The 17,312-nt window shown below is 42.7% G+C and overlaps 1 protein-coding gene across 1 annotated transcript in view; it reads right to left on the reverse strand.

Moving 5' to 3' along the window:
• The window catches only part of SLC5A1 (solute carrier family 5 member 1), an 82,010-nt gene extending 64,912 nt beyond the window's left edge, over positions 1-17,098 (reverse strand). Inside the window, exons 1-2 of the mRNA XM_082697884.1 lie at positions 16,753-17,098; positions 11,241-11,312 (exon numbers count right to left, since the gene is read on the reverse strand). Coding sequence (XP_082554010.1) covers positions 11,241-11,312; positions 16,753-16,887 — 207 coding nt within the window. The 5' untranslated portion in view covers positions 16,888-17,098. The remainder of the gene's footprint in view (positions 1-11,240; positions 11,313-16,752) is intronic.
• Between the last annotated feature and the right edge of the window lie 214 nt (positions 17,099-17,312).

The raw sequence follows: 17,312 nt of genomic DNA on the forward strand, positions 1-17,312 counted from the left end.
AAGAAAAAAAGAAGGAGAAAGATAGATGATAGAGGAAGAAAGAAGAAAGGGAGGGAGGAAGGGAGAGAGGGAAGAAGAAAGAAAGAGAGGGGGGAGAGGGGGGAGGGAGGAAGGGGGAAGAAAGAAAGGAAGGAAGGAAGGAAAAGAAAGGAAAGTTAAGGGGGGCCTGTGATGTGATGAGCATTGAGTGTAATATACAACTAATGAATCAAACACTACTTCCAAAATTAATGATGTATTATTGTTGGCTAATTGAAATTTAATTTATAAAAAGAAAAGCTTTGTTCCACAAAGCTATGTTATTCTGGAGAAATACTGATGATGCTTTTATACAGCCCATGTTTTTATGGAGTGCCCCCAAATTTCCTGAAAGAGACAGAGTGGTCACTTTCTCTTAGAGGGAGCAAGATCTTCATGGCTCAAATGGAAAATAAACTCACTTAATTTCAAAAAACTGTTTTTCTTTGTTAATGGACCATATAATACCCAGAATGCCCAGACCTCTGGAGATGGCTTTTTGCTCCAGTTTCTATCTTCCCTTTAAGGAATGAAACAAAATATCCCAGAGCTTCCTCTCCACCCTGTCTTTGGGCTGTGCTAGATGATTGCCTTCAACTGTTCTCAAACTGGAACATGCATCAGAATCTAAAGTAAAAATATGGAACACCCAGTTATATCTGAATTTCAGATAAACAAAATCAGTTTTAATAAAATTATGTTCAAATATTGCATGAGACAGTTGCACTAAAAAAGTATTCATTGTTTCTCTGAAATTCAGATTTAATGAGCCACTATTTTTTATTTGTTAAATCTGGCAACTCTAAGCACAGTCATTTGGAAATTTTGTTAAACCACAGACGGTTGAATCCCATCCTTTCAACTTTCTGATACAGCAGGTCTGGGTTAAAGCTGGAAATTTTGCCCTTCTAACTAGAGCCCAGGTCTTGCTGCTGCTGCTGTTGTGGGCACCACACTTTGAGAGGCCTGTCCTGGGAGAACAAGAAAGGGAGAGAAATGACTAAAATTCGCAGTGCCTCCTCTAGGCCAAGTGTGGGGCCAGGCACCTCATTCACTTTAACTTACATCATACTCACTATAGTCTGTGAGATAATAATTATTCTCATCTTCATTTTACGGGTGAGAAGACTGAAAACCAGAATAGTGATTTGCCCAAGGTTCCATAGCCAAACTGACCAACATCCATGAGAGAGAAAGGGAGGCCATACCACTGCTCTGACTTTCCCCTTCTTCCCCAGACATTCGCTTCTGAACATTCCTGAAGGGGCACAGTCGGGTCAGACTCCCCTACCCATCTCACTGTAAATTTAGAAACAGCATGTATACATCTGCATCATGCTTATATTTCAGATTCTTCCCTCATCCTCTGGGGAAATGGTCTTTAATCTGAATTAGTATTTTGATTCCATTATATCTTTTCATAGGAGAGGTTAGGAAAGATTTAAACTTTGACTCTTACCATCTCTTAAGGATCACAATTCCTGGACTGGGACAGAAAAGAAGGTGAGGCTCATATATTCAGACCATTTTATTTGAGATTCTGGTAAATATTTAGACACACACATTGCTCCAAAGCCATCATAATCTCTGTTTACTTTATATCAGCTTATGTCCTTCATGAACAATGGTGGCCATTCACTCATTATCTTCTTAAATCTCTCTCCTTGCCCTAAGAACCAAAAGGGCAGGAAATCAGGAAACCACTGCCAAGGCTGGCACTTTCCCACAGGTTATTGGCACAAAAGGCAGGTGAGGTCTTCTGGTGGCATTCATAGGTCAAGGAGGCTAGAGATCAACCCTCTCACCAATTCAGATGGGCTCTTCTTTGGGATCATCAACACTAGGGGTCCCTCACTCAAAGGGTCTGATTGATATGCATTATCTCCCCTACTCTGGCCCCCTTTCAGTTCCTCAACTGTCCCAAGATTCTTCATCTCAGGCCTTTGACCATTCTGTTCCCTCTTCTTGGATTATTCTTTCCCCAATCTTTCTATGACTGCCTCCTGATCCTTCATGTCTCAACCTAAATACTCTGTCCTCGGAAAGGCCTTTCCTGATCCTCTTATGTAGGTTGAGAAAGACCACTTTCCTTCCCTCTCACCCTTGATTCAAATACACTTCCTTCTTAACACTTATCACTATTTGTAATTGTGGATATATTTTGTAAGAATGTGTGTCATGCACACAAAAATATATGCCAGCACCTAACATAGAACATAAAACATAGTAGGTAATCAACATGTCAATACAGAATGAAATAATAACAATGCATAAATGGATAAATAATTGAATTTGCTTTAAGAAGGAAGTTTAAATTTAAGAATTAAGTTTAAGAAGGAAGGTCTGGAGATGAGATAAAATAATAACGATGACGATGGGGGCACCTGTCTGGCTCAGTCTGTAGAGTATATGACTCTTGATCTTAGGGTCATGAGTTTCAACCTGACATTTAAGCTAGAAATGGGGGAACTAGGGTTCAAAATAAAGCAGCTTGGCTCCAGGGCCCCCGGTCTTAGTCTAAACTCTAAATCACCTCACTAATATAAAATTTACCCAAACAAAGAGAAACATAGGTGACCTAAAATGTGCCATGCCAATGGTAGAATGGGAAAGCCCAGATATATATCTAACATGAATAACCCAAAGTCTTCATCTTAGCTGATAGTTTCAGCATTCTTCTGACTTGAACACGACTAGAAATGTTGATTATGATTTACTTTTTCCTTTCTCTGTCTGGGAAAGTGCTGATGTGTTAAAAAAAAAAAAAATGCTAGGAAGGTATCCAGAGAGAAAGGAAAAACCAAGAGTTTATGCACCAACTAGATGACAGGAAATTGGCTATACACCCATCAACTGATGCCTAAGAACACAAAGAATACATGGGGTGGTCAGTGGCTGTGCATTAATCAGAGAAACTCCTCAGAGGGGATTAAGCCATGAAGAGCGACAGGGAAATAAATGGCCCTATCAAAAAGAGAGGAAGAAAGGCAGGGAGAGAAAGTGAGGGAAGGAAAGGAAAGAGGAGAAGAATGACTTGGTGGTAGAAGATGAAAAGAAGAAGAGAGGGAACAGGCTATTCAAGAGCGATGCAGCAACTGTCACATTAAGCAAAAAACCCTCATCAGAAAAGGGATACATATCTATGTAAACAGTCAAGTATTACAAAATCTTGACTCAACCTGAGAAAAACCAAATGTTTGAGACATTAAGGAAGCATAGTCATACCAGACTTTTCCAAGGAGTCCAATAGGGCCGAAATCAGGCACTCTGAATGGGGCCAGTTTGCTTTTTCAATTTTACTACCATGAGCCTTAAAAAGACAAAGTCCGAAGAAAAAAATTTTTTCTCTGTACACAGAAACAGAAATGTGGAGCACTGCTGGATGAAGGCTTGACCTGGACCCAGCGCCCTCTTAACCTCCTAAATTCTTACAGCCTACACTCTGTGGCCAGTGGCCAGAGAGCAGAATGCAGGTTAAGGTCTTAGGTGACATCAACAAGGGGATCCAGCAAGAGTGTCTAAGGACGGGACGCCGGGGTGGCTTAGTTGGTTGGGCCGCTGCTTTTGGCTCAGGTCCTGGGATCGAGTCCCGCCTCGGGCTCCTTGCCCAGCAGGGAGCCTGCTTCTCTCTCCTCCTCTGCCTGCCACTCTGCCTATCACGCTCTCTCACTCGCTCTCTCTCTCTCTCTCTCTCTGACAAATAAATAAATAAATAAAATCTTTTTTTTAAAAAAAAAAAAAGAGTGTCTAAGGACATGTCCTTCTCCTCCCTCCTATTTCTTTAATTCAGCACGTATTTCTCAAATGCCCACTAGATGCAGGGTCCTAGACTAGGTATTAGAAGAAGAGAAAAAAGATTAAGAAAAACATATCCTCAGCCCTGGGATAAACAAAAGCACACAGATCTACATGCAAGTAGAAAACAATCAGAGCAGGAAGAAAGGGTCAACTGGACTTAGTGGTCACTTCTATTAAATCTTATGAAGGTCAAGTACTTGTCTGTCCTGGGTCTCACATTTTCCCAAACTTTGTTCCCTTGGTGAGCTCTCTGCCTCTTCTGTGTCCACTCACATAGTTCATGCTCTTTCTCTCATTCATGAGTTACCACCTAAATCTTAGGCCTGCTGGACTCTTTCAAGACCCACTCCAGTAGCATCTTAATAGATATTTGATCATTAGGATTTAAAGACTTAAATATCAAATCAGATATATTTTACTCAAGAAAGTTTAGTGAGTATAAAAAGCTGTCTTCTCAGTAAACAACGTGTGTTGGAGAGGATGTGGAGAAAGGGGAACCCTCTTACACTCTTGGTGGGAATGCAAGTTGGTGCAGCCACTTTGGAAAACAGTGTGGAGATTCCTTAAGAAATTAAAAATAGAGCTTCCCTATGATCTTGCAAGTGTCCTACTGGGTATTTACCCCAAAGATACTGATATAATGAAAAGAAGGGCCATCTGTACCCCAATTTTCATAGCAGCAATAGCCACAGTTGCCAAACTTGTGGAAAGAACCAAGATGCCCTTCAATGGATGAATGGATAAGGAAGATGTGGTCCATACATACTAAGGAGTATTATGCCTCCCTCAGAAAGGATAAATACCCAACTTTTGTTTCAACATGGATGGGACTGGAAGAAATTATGCTGAGTGAAATAAGTCAAGTAGAGAGAGTCAATTATCATATGGTTTCACTTACTTGTGGAGCATAAGGTATAACCCAGAGGACATTGGAAGATGGAGCGGACAAGTGAGTTGGGGGGAATTGGAGGGAAAGACAAAACATGAGAGACTGTGGACTCTGAAAAACAAACTGAGGGTTTTGGAGGGGAGGGGGATGGGGGGGTTGGGTGGGTCTGGTGGTGGGTATTATGGAGGGCACATATTGCATGGAGCACTGGGTATGGTGCATAAACAATGAATCCTGGAACACTAAAAAATAAAATAAATAAAATGGAGGTGGGGGGAATCTGTCTTCTTTCCTGAGGAAAAATTTTCATCATGGTCTCTACTCAATCCTAAAGAAAAGAATTTCTTGGTTTTCAGATAAACCTTTAGACTATACCTATTGATCTCACAAATTTCCAACCCAAAGAATAGGAAGAAAGGAGCTGAATAACCAGAAAAAGAGAAAGAGTCCTAGCTCTGTAATTATCTTGTATGAACTTGGGCAACCCGTGGGGTTAATCTTCATTCTTGCTGGATCACTCAGATATGGGATACGATGATAGTCTTAAAAAGTTTTCAGCAACAATCTTTTTTTTTTTTTTTAAAGATTTTATTTATTTATTTGACAGAGAGAAATCACAAGTAGATGGAGAGGCAGGCAGAGAGAGAGAGAGAGGGAGAGAGGGAAGCAGGCTCCCTGCCGAGCAGAGAGCCCGATGCGGGACTCGATCCCAGGACCCTGAGATCATGACCTGAGCCGAAGGCAGCAGCTTAACCCACTGAGCCACCCAGGCGCCCCTTCAGCAACAATCTTAAGTAAGTACCATTATTGTCACTGTAGAGGTAGCAAATGTAAGACACAGAGATGCTTAGTAACTCAAGCAAGGTCACACAACAATTAAGGGGCAGAAGCTAGGCTTGAACTCTAGCAGCCTGACTCCAGATCCTAGGCCCGAACAAGGGGTCGACAAATTAGGGCTTATAGACCAAACCTGGCCCTCTGCCTCTTCTTGCAAATAAAGTTTTTTTAGAACATAGTAATGGCCATCCATTTATGTATTGTCCATGGCTAATTTCATGCTACAATAGCAGAGTTGAATAGTTGTGACAGAGACCATATACCCTACAAAGCCAAAATATTTATTATCTGGCGCATTAGAGAATGTTTTTCAACCCTCACCCTACATCACTACGGTATACTCTCTGATGATTCTCTAATAATAAAAGAAGGAAAGGAACTGTGGCTATTGAGAGATCCACAGCCATTCAATTTTCCAGATCCTCTTTGGCAATAGACTGGCTAACATGCCTACACTCATTCTTGGTTCCTTCCCTGTGGTGTGGACTCGTAAACTTTTAGTACTGGAGGAGACTTTGAGATCCTCAATCTGACTGTCCCCATTACAGTGGAAACTCTGAGACTCAGAGAAGTTAATGATTGGTCCGATGTCACAAAGCTGGGACAAGCCAAGTCCTTTGGTTTCTTTGTGAGGTTCCCACTCCTTCTGGGGTGCTTATTTCTGCCTTGAAGGAGGTTGTCAAAGGGTTTAATCAACCCCATTATAACCCACTTCTCCCTTGGAGCTGACTCAGGTAAGTATAATCAAATCCTCCTCCAAAATAAGAATTCTCCACTGGGCGGTGTATCTGAAGCCCAGCCTCTCTGATTAATTTCTGCTACCACTAGACAGTAGGGTATTTCCCCTTCAATGCTCACATTCCTGCTTCCCCATTTCCCACATCCCCAAATAATCATTACAACATAGCATACAGGCAACTGTTTGTTAAAAGCTGCCAACCACAGAAGGGAATCCTGAGCCATCAACCAACCTAAAGTTACAAAATGTATAGCTTCATGGTTTCATATTACTCAGTTGGCTTGGCTTGCTCAAGTGTGACTCAGGCTTCTGGAGGCTCCCTGCCTGGCCCACTGTGTAAGCTATCTCCTCTTGTAACCCAGCCTTGGAGTGCTTGCTCTTCAATTGTCCCTCAATTCTATTCTTTTTTTTTTCTTTTCAGCGTAACAGAATTCATGTTTTTGCACTGCACCCAGTGCTCCATGCAATCCGTGCCCTCAATAATACCCACCACCTGGTACCCCAACCTCCCACCCCCCGCCCCTTCAAAACCCTCAGATTATTTTTCAGAGTCCATAGTCTCTCATGGTTCACCTCCCCTTCCAATTTCCCTCAACTCCTTTCTCCTCTCCATCTCCCCATGTCCTCCATGTTATTTGCTATGCTCCACAAATAAGTGAAACCATATGATAATTGACTCTCTCTGCTTGACTTATTTCACTCAGCATAATCTCTTCCATGCCCATCCATGTTGCTACAAAAGTTGGGTATTCATCCTTTCTGATGGAGGCATAATACTCCATAGTGTATATGGACCACATCTTCCTTATCCATTCCTCTGTTGAAGGGCATCTTTGTTCTTTCCACAGTTTGGCGACCGTGGCCATTGCTGCTATAAACATTGGGGAATGGATGGCCCTTCTTTTCTTAAGGCAAGGCACAAATGATTTCTCTCTCTCAGGCTTATTAACTTTTTAGGAATAGGGTCTTTTTCCAGAGCCTCTAAATATTCACTGGTTACAGGTCATAACTTCTCCTTCAGCCTCCTAAGCTCCTAAGAATGTCCCCAGTGGACCTCTTTCTTCAACCTCTTTTCAGACTTTGCAAGGTACGATTTCCTCCTACTTTTTTTGTGGGTGAGCACCGAAGTCCTCCTGGCCTCTGGTGTATTAATCCCAGGTCCTCCCTTCCTCAAATCACCTAAGAACTCTTTTCCCAAAACTTCTCTGGTTGTTCACTCCTACTACATCACAAAGCAACATGACTAAAGGCAGATGGAGGGGACAAAATGTCCCAGTAGGTTACTGACAGAGATGTGAGCTCCTGGAAGCCTGTTATCTCTGTAATGTTCTCCTTGGGCTTGCACTTTTGGGAATTTATATTACAAGTATTAACTTCCAAGCCTGACAGGACTGAATTGACTTTGTATTTTAACATGAAGAGAAATATAGATGTATAGGTTTAATATAGTTTCAATTCTTTTTCAATTTTAGAGGGAAACTCCTTAGATTCACATCTTCTCTTTTAACTCCTCCTTTCAAGCATGTATTGCAATATAATTTAAAACCATTTAAAATTTTAGAATAAAAATTATCATGCTTATTTTCCTTATAAATTAACAGTTTTTAAATTTTATAAATTAGTAGAACCTTGTTCTCAAACAAAATCTTTGCAGATTCCCCTTATATAAAATAAATAAAAGTCAGTTAGCTGGGAAAGAGAAAGAGGGCAGCCTTTGAGATATTTCTGCAGTGAACATATTTGCAAACACACTGTTTTAGAATATAACCTTACTTAATTGAATCTAAGACACCAACTACTATAAGACATACCATGTAGCACCAAGAAAGAAAAAGCATTGCCACTTAAGCTATGGCATGCCACTGATGGATTATAGCACACAAGCCAATCTCAAAGATGTCAAAATGAGGTCAGTGTGTAGCTGAGATTGATGATTATAGTAGTATAAATAAATATAAATAGAAATCATGCTCATTTATTGACATGGTCAATCTGAAAGCTAAATTTAAGTGAAGCAGCAGCACTAGCTTCACATAAATGATAGTTTTCATTTATTGGGCATTACTAAGTGCTATGCCCCCAAACAAATGCCAACGGGAAGGCTGCCCTAACGCTCCTAACCTTCCTTCCATTTCTTAATAGTCTCATTTACTGAGTACTTGCCAAGTGCGGAATGGAGTACATGGATTATCTCATTTAATCCTGACGAAAACACTCCAAATTTGGTAGGCACTATTCTCCTACTTTTTAGAGGTAGAACCTGAAGCTCAGGGAAGGTCAGTGACTTAGCCAAAGCATACAATTAATAAATGTGGCAGATCAGATATGATGACTTCAAAGCCCATACATGTTCTCTATAGAATTTTTTAGAATTAAATCATTCTCAAAATGGAGAAGGACTTAGAAGTCATTGATCCTCCATTCAAGAGTTCCTCTCTCCAGCATCCCTAGCAGATGATGTTTTCAGTATATCTGACCAGATAGATAAGAGTCTACCCAAACCAGTAATTATCAAACCTGCCTGATAATAAAAAGCATCTGGACACTTTTTTAAAATGCAAATTCTTAGGCCTCTCTTCCAAGGTTTTTTTGCTTGCTTGGTTGGTTTTTGGTTTTGTTTTGTTTTTTTTTTAATAGGTCTGGAGTAAGGCCTAGAAATATGTACCTTTGGTAAGCACACCCAGATAATTCTGATACATGGACAAGTTTGCAAACCACTTATGCAATCTCACAAAGCCTTAGATGGAAACCATTATTGGAAGAAGAAGTTGAATTTCAGCCCCATCAAGGAAGTAGTGACTTCTGTACAAAAGAATAATGATGCCATGTTTCTCTGTTAGTTAGAATAATCTAACAATGAAACATAATCTAACAATGAAAGCAACACCTACGGGAAAGCCCACATGAATCATTGACCCTACATGCTTTGGAAAGAACTAATTCCTCTCACCGACCAAATCTGAGCCCAGACGCACTCCCAGGTGCTATCAGGAAGAAAAACATCATTGCTAGTTAAGATGTGATGTGTTGCCAGACCAAGCCCAAAATGCAAATTTCCTAAGGATGGCTCTGTCCCATTCTTAGCCCCACACATACACTCTCATTGGCTTCTCCACGACCCAGAGATTAGAAGTTGATGTCTTACCCCCAATAAATCAGCCCTAGAAATTTTATATAAAGAGATATGAAAGTTTCTTGTCACAGTGTGGGGAGGGGAGATTAAGCAATTCTGGATCAAACTGAGGGCAGCTGAGTACTTGGCAGGTTTACTGACGCATTAGAAGGGGTGGGGGTGCACTGCTTTCGAAATAACTAAAAATGAACTTCCTATCCGGCTCTGTAATTCAGCAAATCTCAAGTCCACTAAGATTTCATCCAGCCTTGGCCCTGAAATCTGTACAACACCCTGTCCAATAGAAATTTCTATGATAATAGAAACATTCTAGATCTGTACTGTCTAATATGGCAGACACTACCCCCATGTAGCTATTTTTTTCTCTATTAAACTTAAGATTTTTTTAATTTTTTAATTTTTTAATTTTTTATTAACATATAATGTACTATTAGCCCCAGGGGTACAGGTCTGTGAATCACCAGGTTTAAACATGTAGCTATTAAGCACTTGGAATATGGCGAGTAGGACTGAGTAAAGAAATTTTTAATTTTATTTAATTTTAATTTCAACTTAAGTAGCCCATGAGATTAGTGGCTACTATACTGGACAGCGCAGTTCTAGAGGGACTACCCTAGACTTATCTTGAACTTTGTGATCAGAGCTGCCTATTCAACACGAACTTTTAGGAAAGCACCAAAGTACAAAGCTTGAGAAGATAAAATATATCAGGAGAGAGCACCATGAGGGACCCATGATATAAATCAGCATCTGCCCAGTATTCTTGGCCACCTTAGGGATAAGACAGAAATGACTTCAGGGATAATCCAAGCAACTGTGAAGATTTCAGTTATTAAAGTCCATCCCAAAACAGCTGATCAAAGGCCAACTGCAGGGTGTGGTGTGATTTCCTTGCAACTCTTCTCATGCTCTGCATATGACTGTGACAATTTTTAATTTCTTCTCTTCCTCCAGCCAACTCACACTCACTTTCTTCTAATTGTTTCTATGCTTCATTACCCACCTCTTTCACCAGCTAGTCTTGCTTGTATCTTATGTCCAAGGAACTGGACAACTTGGCCAATCTGGTCAACCAGTCATTTTGGAGAGAACTCTGAGTTGAGATAGTCATTGGACTGAACTGATAAGCTAGCCAGAGCTCTGTGCTGATAGGATGGAAGGGGCTTCCCAGTTTCTCTTCCATGCATGTACATGTCCTTTGACTGAGATAGTTCTACCCATGTACAAGAAAAATACCTCTCAAATATACAAAACACAAAATCCTCAAAGAGATGAAGAAAACTGTAAGAACAGTAGGGGTCTCCTCCTCTATCTGTTCTATGAGTGCTTCTTGAGGTTCCCCTGTGTATCAGGCATTGCATTAGGCTCCCAACTTGGGACAAATAAAGTGTCTCTATCATGAGACATAAAGTAACAAAAAGGTTACTGTAGTGAAAGAGCTATTTATTGAGTTTCCACCCCACAAAAAATTATCCATTTCTCATAACACTCCTAGAAGGCAACTATTACCATCCTGTTTTTATACATACAAAAATGGAAGCTCAAATGTACCCAAGATCATCTCAGCCTGTGTGCTCTTTTTGCTTCTCCACACTGTCCACCTTGTGCAGTCTCTTCCTCTATGTAAACCATGAAAGATTCCAAGCATTATTTATTTACCCTTACCATAAGAGATTACGGGTACCCAGGAGACCTGGTGATCAGAATACCCATTTTCAGAGACTTAAGGCAGGAAGGAAGAATCAGTGCCTCCCAAAACCAAGAAGAAAAGGGCCTCCTATGAAGAATATTATAGTTAAGCAGGTGGTTTTTCAGAGAAAACTTACCGGCCACCACACCATACTTCGTCCTGCCAGGAAGAAGCCTCCAACAGTCCCACGATTAGTGGAAAACATAGCCTGAGGAGGAAAGGTCAAAAATTTAATAGTAAACTAGAACAGAGTGGCTTTGCCAGCCAAAATGACCCACCTCTCCATCCACATATACTTGCACTTTCTTTTATCCACTTCATGTGCTGAAATACTTCCACATTCCTTACTCCCTTGGAGCTCTTCTATACTATGCAGCCATCAAAAGAAATATACTTAGAAGAAGGAAGCAGGGATCTAGATTTGACAGACAAGAAGACTGGAGCTCAAAAGGTTTAAACAGCTTGCCCTTGTGCTAGCTCTGAAATGAGTTCACAGTACAGCTCCAAGCAAATCACCCAACCCGGACCTATTTGTTAAAAAAAGGGAAATGGGACTTTTTGTGCATTTTTTACAAGCATACCCAAGGTGCCTAATGAAATATCATTCTTTTTAAAAGCACTATACAGTATGTGAACTATATATCTATATAGTTATCAAAACAAAAAGAAAAAGAAAAATGCTATAGGAATGCTTGGTGCTCGTACTAAATACACTAAAGATGGAACATTCAAACTCAATTCAAAACTTTCCTCTCCATGATGTCGGTAGGAGCTTGCTGGAAACATTACTTTACAACATATTATGAGTACTGTAGAATGATGATTATTATAAATGCAGAGGAAGGAGGGGATTCCTTCTGATTGGGGTGTCAGGAAACCTTCACAGAAGGAACAGCACTTCAACAAGTCTTGAAGATAGAATGGGATTTATTAGAGAAAAGAAGGAAAGAACATTTTAGACAGTGGGAACAGCATGAGCAATAACCCAGAGACACAACAGCAGCAGTGTGGGGAGGAAGGGAAGAGTAAACAGTATTACCTGGTGAACCTGGCCGAGGCATATGAATGAGGAGAAGGGTGAGAAGTGAGAGCAGATCACAGACCCTCAAATTCCAGGCTGAAAAATATAGCCTTTATTCCATAGGCAGTGTGGAAGCCACTGAAGGTTTATGAGGAGAAGAATGACTGCATCTTCAATAAATGACCACCAGCACCCTTGGAATGTTCCTTCTCAACCATCAGCTTATTCCTGGTGCAGCTCAGGCCCAGGCCCAGTCTTCCATCTCAAAACTGGGACAGTGCCTCTGTCCATGGGCTCCTTCCTCCTCCCTCTTTCTTTTTGTTTTAATTTATTTACTTGAATTCCATTAGCCAGTACAGCCCTCCCACTATCTATGTCTGTGGCATTCTCTTAGCTGCTAATCTTCCTGAAAATGTTAATGGCTGATAATAACTTAGCCTTTTTAAAGGTGTTTGCATTTTCACATATGACCCCTGAGGCCAAAGAGTATCACTGGTCCAAAGGAATTAACCTCAGATGGTGACATTTCAAACACTGGAAACTCGCCATCTATTCAGCAAACATGTCTACTACAGATTGCATGTTGTTGAGTGCTCAGACTCCAAAGATGGACTGGACTCACTCCTTTAGAAGCAGGGTCATTCGTACATCCAACAACCAACATAGATTGGTAAGCACCCCTGTGTGCCAGGCAGTGCCAGCGAGATCATGCTCAGATATTTCTGGATTCCTGGGAGGGTCCTCCCTCCCAGAGGACATACTCTTAGGGTTTCCGTAGAGGTTTCTCTAATAACAAAAGGGCTAACAGACCCAAGGAGCAAAGAAGGTAGCTAGGGGCTCAACAAACATATCCCAAGGACTCAGTCTATGGAAGTTTGCCAGAGAAAGGCCATTCTGAAAGTCACTCTGAAGTCAAAGCATATGGATATGCCCCACGTGGTATCAGAGGGACACAAAAAGTGGATTTGGGGCCCAGACACAACATTTCCAAGCTGGTCTCAGAAATAAAGAGCTTAGAGGAAGAATGTGAGAGTAGAGACTAGAGTGGGGAACTGGATAATTCAGGAAAGATGTTGGGGATGGATAAAAGACAAGGAGAGGTGTTTCTAAAGCAGGACTTCTCTTCTCTAGAATGTTCATCCCCTCCTCTCCACAAGCCCAGACCCTGCATAGCCATCCTGCAAGGTCCCTCAAATGTGACCTTCCCCCATAAAACTTTACCTGACACTCCTTCACAGAAACTTCTTCCTCTCCTATGGCCTCTTCCCCTTCCCAAACAAAAATAATCTCTCTTCTGTAAACATCTAGAGAACTTCCTCCATACCTCATTTACAACCCCTACATTTTTTTGTACTCTGTGTTACCATATTACAATTTTTCCAGCTTTATTAATGCATATTGACAAATAAAAATTATTTGTTTTTAAGGGATACAATGTGATATTTTGAAATACATATTCATCGTCAGGGGCTGGGGGTGGAGGAAACTGAGAGATTTTTATCAAGAGGTAAAAGGTAAGTGTACCTGAGTGACTCTGTCAGTTAAGCCGCCAACTCTTGGGTTTGGCTTAGGTCATAATCTCAGGGTGATGAGATGGAGCCCCAAGTCAGGCTCCACACTCAGTGGGGAGTCTGCTCAAGATTCTCTCTCTCCCTCTCCTTCTGCCCCTCCCCACTCCGTGAACTCATGCTTGTGCTCTCATTCTCTCTCTAAAAATAAATAAATAAAATTTTTTTAAAAGGTGAAAGGTAAAACTATAATGTGAATAAATTCTGGAGACCTAACTTACATCATGGTGACCATAGTTTATAATACCGTATTGTATAGTTGGATGAGGCAGCCCTGGAAGAGGGTAAAACAGAACAAAATAACGTTGGAAGAGATGAGGATGGTGAGAGGGACTTGAGCTGTGAGTGTCTTTTCTAAGATGAGAAAGCACAACAGGCCAGGATTGCTCTCTCTGGGCAGCCCAGAGATCATGCAGGAATCAAGGTGCCTATCCCTAAACCAAGGCACTTTTGATAATCCAGTAGAAAAAAAGAGGAATGTAAACTGGAAGAAATCCAGCACGTTAAATGATCGGGGCCCAGAAACACTGACAAATAGGGAAGATTAAATGTAGACAAATATCAGCAGACTCATTAAGTAGCATTTAACAGGACAAGTGATACTGATTCACAGATATTTGAAAAGTGTAAACACCATAATCAACAGGATTGGCAGAGGCTAAAATAAGATTGCTTAGGGAAAGAGAGATTATCAGTGATTGTCTGGGAAACAGGCAGTATGGCACAGCTAGCAAATGATGGATTTGCATCTTCACTACAGCACTTATAAGGTGGGGAGGGGTGAGAAGGAAGGCAGGCAAGGTGGCAAAGCCCCTGGTACTGTAGAAAACCAAGAGTCAAAAGACCTGAGTTCCAGGAACAATTCCATGTACTGCAACCTTGGACAAACCACAACCACATGGGCCTTCAGTTTCCTTCTTCTAAATTGGGATTAGCATTCCTGCCCTCCTTTTCTTGAGGCTTCCTGAAAAGATGCACTACCCAATTGATCGTTTTTGCCCATTTTACTTAAAAGGACAAAAACAATTCAGGGCTTGCTTCATATTATGGAAGGCAAATGATTAATAGTATTCTTTTAAGATTTTATTTGAGAGAGGGAGCACAAGCAGAAATGGGGCAGGGGAAGAGGGAGAAGCAGACTCCCCAGCGAGCAAGGATTCCCTATGTGGGACTCTATCCCAGAACCCTGGGACCATGACCCAAGCTGAAGGCAGCTGCTCAACCAACTGAGCCACCAAGGTGCCCCGATTAATAGTATTTAAAAGACTTCTCCATAGAGAATTTTCAGGTTCATCTCTGCAGAGCTTTAAAACAACCTTGGGGAATCATAAGAATAGGTAAAATTGTACCTATTTACACCGGAGTAAACTGAGGTTGAGGTGGGTTTCCCAGGGTTGTAGAGCTAGAACCATGTCAAAGCCAGTAGTAAACTTGAGATAGGTGAGCGTGGTGGTGGGTATTAAGGAGGGTATGTATTGTATGGAGCACTGGGTGTGGTGCATAAACAATGAATCTTGAAACACTGAAAAAATAAAATTTAAAAAAAAAAACTTGAGAATCCTGGTTCCTAGTTGGACACTTCTGGGAAGGTGAGACTATTGGGGAACAGTCAGTCACACTGACCCCTTGGAACACTAGAAGAGGTTTTTACTCACATCTGGTTTCTATAATTACTTAGAAAACAAACAAACCAAAAAAAAAAAAAAAAAAAAACCAACTTCCTTTTATCCCTAAGGAAAAAAAAAATGAAACAAAACTCTGTGGCCATGGAAGGGCTAATGTCCACCCTCCTCCCCTCTAAATCAAGAGTTCAACTACCTGCTGCCCTCACAGCCTCCTGGCCCAACACCCCAACCAAAGCCACTGAGAGTGTCTGGAATATGTGCTCATTTATATTTTTTTTATGATTTATTTATTCAAGGATGCCTGGGTGGCTCAGTCGGTTAAGAGTCTGTCTTTGGCTCAGGTCATGATCCTGGGATCCTGGGATCAAGTCCTACATCTGGCTGCCTCCTCAGTGGGGAGCCTGCTTCTCCCTCTGCCTGTCCCTCCCCCCCCCATTAGTTTCTCTCTCTCTCTCTCTCTCTCTCTCTGACAAATAAAATCTTTTTATAAAATTTATTTAAGAGAGAGCTCAAGTGCATGCAGGAGTGGGAGGAGGGGCAGATGGAGTGAATTCTCAGGCAGACTCCTGGATTGTAGAGCCCCGAGCCTGGAGTCCAAAGAGGGGCTCAATCCCATGACCCATGAAACATGACCTTAGCCAAAACCAAGAGATGGTGGCTCAACTGCCTGAGCCACCCAAGCGCCCCTGGAATATGTGCACATTTAAAACACCTCATCTTCTAGTTGCTGGGTGTGCCAGAGACTGTCATAGTGAAATTTCTAAGTTCCAATTTCCAAGGCTGCTAAGAACAAGTTTCTCTGGTTTGGTGTGTCCTCAGTCCCCAAGGGGAGCCACAGACACTCTCCCCAGCACCAGGCCACCTTCCGGTCTTCCTCCTATTCCTCCTCCACCCAACTTTGCCAACTCTCAGTCATTCCAGCCCCTCCACCGGCAGGTCAGCCTTTCCCAGGAGGACCCCTACAGCCACAGCCCCGGCAGTTGGCAGAGATTTGTGTCCTTCCTGCTCTGAATTGTTTATTTTCCAATCAAAACTGTATGACTAAGAAGAGGCAGAATAGTCCTAGACTCCTTGGGGTTTATCTCCCAAGCCAAAATACTGGCCCCCAGCCTCTCCAATTCCTCCCCACCTCCTTCTCTGCTCACAGGCCAGGGGTATCCTCCTTGGATCTTCCTCACCAGCTCCCATGGGCAACCCTCTTCTTTCTGCTCATCCTTGCCTGCCCCCTCACCTCACACTGTGCCCCCTTAAACCCCTCTCAAACGCTTCCAAGTTATTTTCAACCCGCTCCACAGACCCTTAAGCCCATCATCCCCTCCTCACAGCTCACCGGTGCCATCGCTCCTTTGTGCGCCCCCCTTGTCCCTCCTGATGGCTCTTGTCCCTCCTGGTGGCCCTTGTCCCCTTAGCCCATGTCTCAGGGCCCTCACATACCCACAGCCCGACAGCCATCACCACCACAAAGTAGATGACGATGACAGAGATGTCGGCCGCATTGCGGATGCGCTCGTGGGGCGCGAGGGGTGCGGCAGTGGCGTTGGTCATGGAGCTCCAGGTGATACTGTCCATGGCGGCGGCGGCGGCGGCGATGCGTTCCTCCAGCCCAGGCCCCTTGCTCTTTATACTGCCTCTGGGTTAATGATCAGCCCCTGCTAGGCGGGGAGAAGGCACCCTCGAAGTCACGTCCCTGCCCCGGATCTCCTGCACCGCGCCGTCGGGAAGCAGCCTTGGACGCAAACCACACTGAAGGAGGAGTAGACGGATCTGTTGGCAGAAAGGTGGCAGGCGGGCAGGTAAGGGCTGTTCGGTGAGTGGGGAGGGGCCGGCCAGGGGGCGGTGCCCGCCTAGCACAAAGGCCCGCTGTGCTCTGGCAGCGGGCACCTGGCCCGGCAGCTTCAGCAGCTTCGCCTGCTCTGCTGGGGTGCAGAGAGGGTGCGGCTTCATTGAAGAACCAGGCTGCCTGAGGCCAGGGGCTTAACGGCTTCAGGTCACCT

The sequence above is a fragment of the Mustela nivalis genome (genome assembly GCF_964662115.1).
Source record: "Mustela nivalis genome assembly, chromosome: 14".
In the NCBI taxonomy this organism is placed as follows: domain Eukaryota; kingdom Metazoa; phylum Chordata; class Mammalia; order Carnivora; family Mustelidae; genus Mustela; species Mustela nivalis.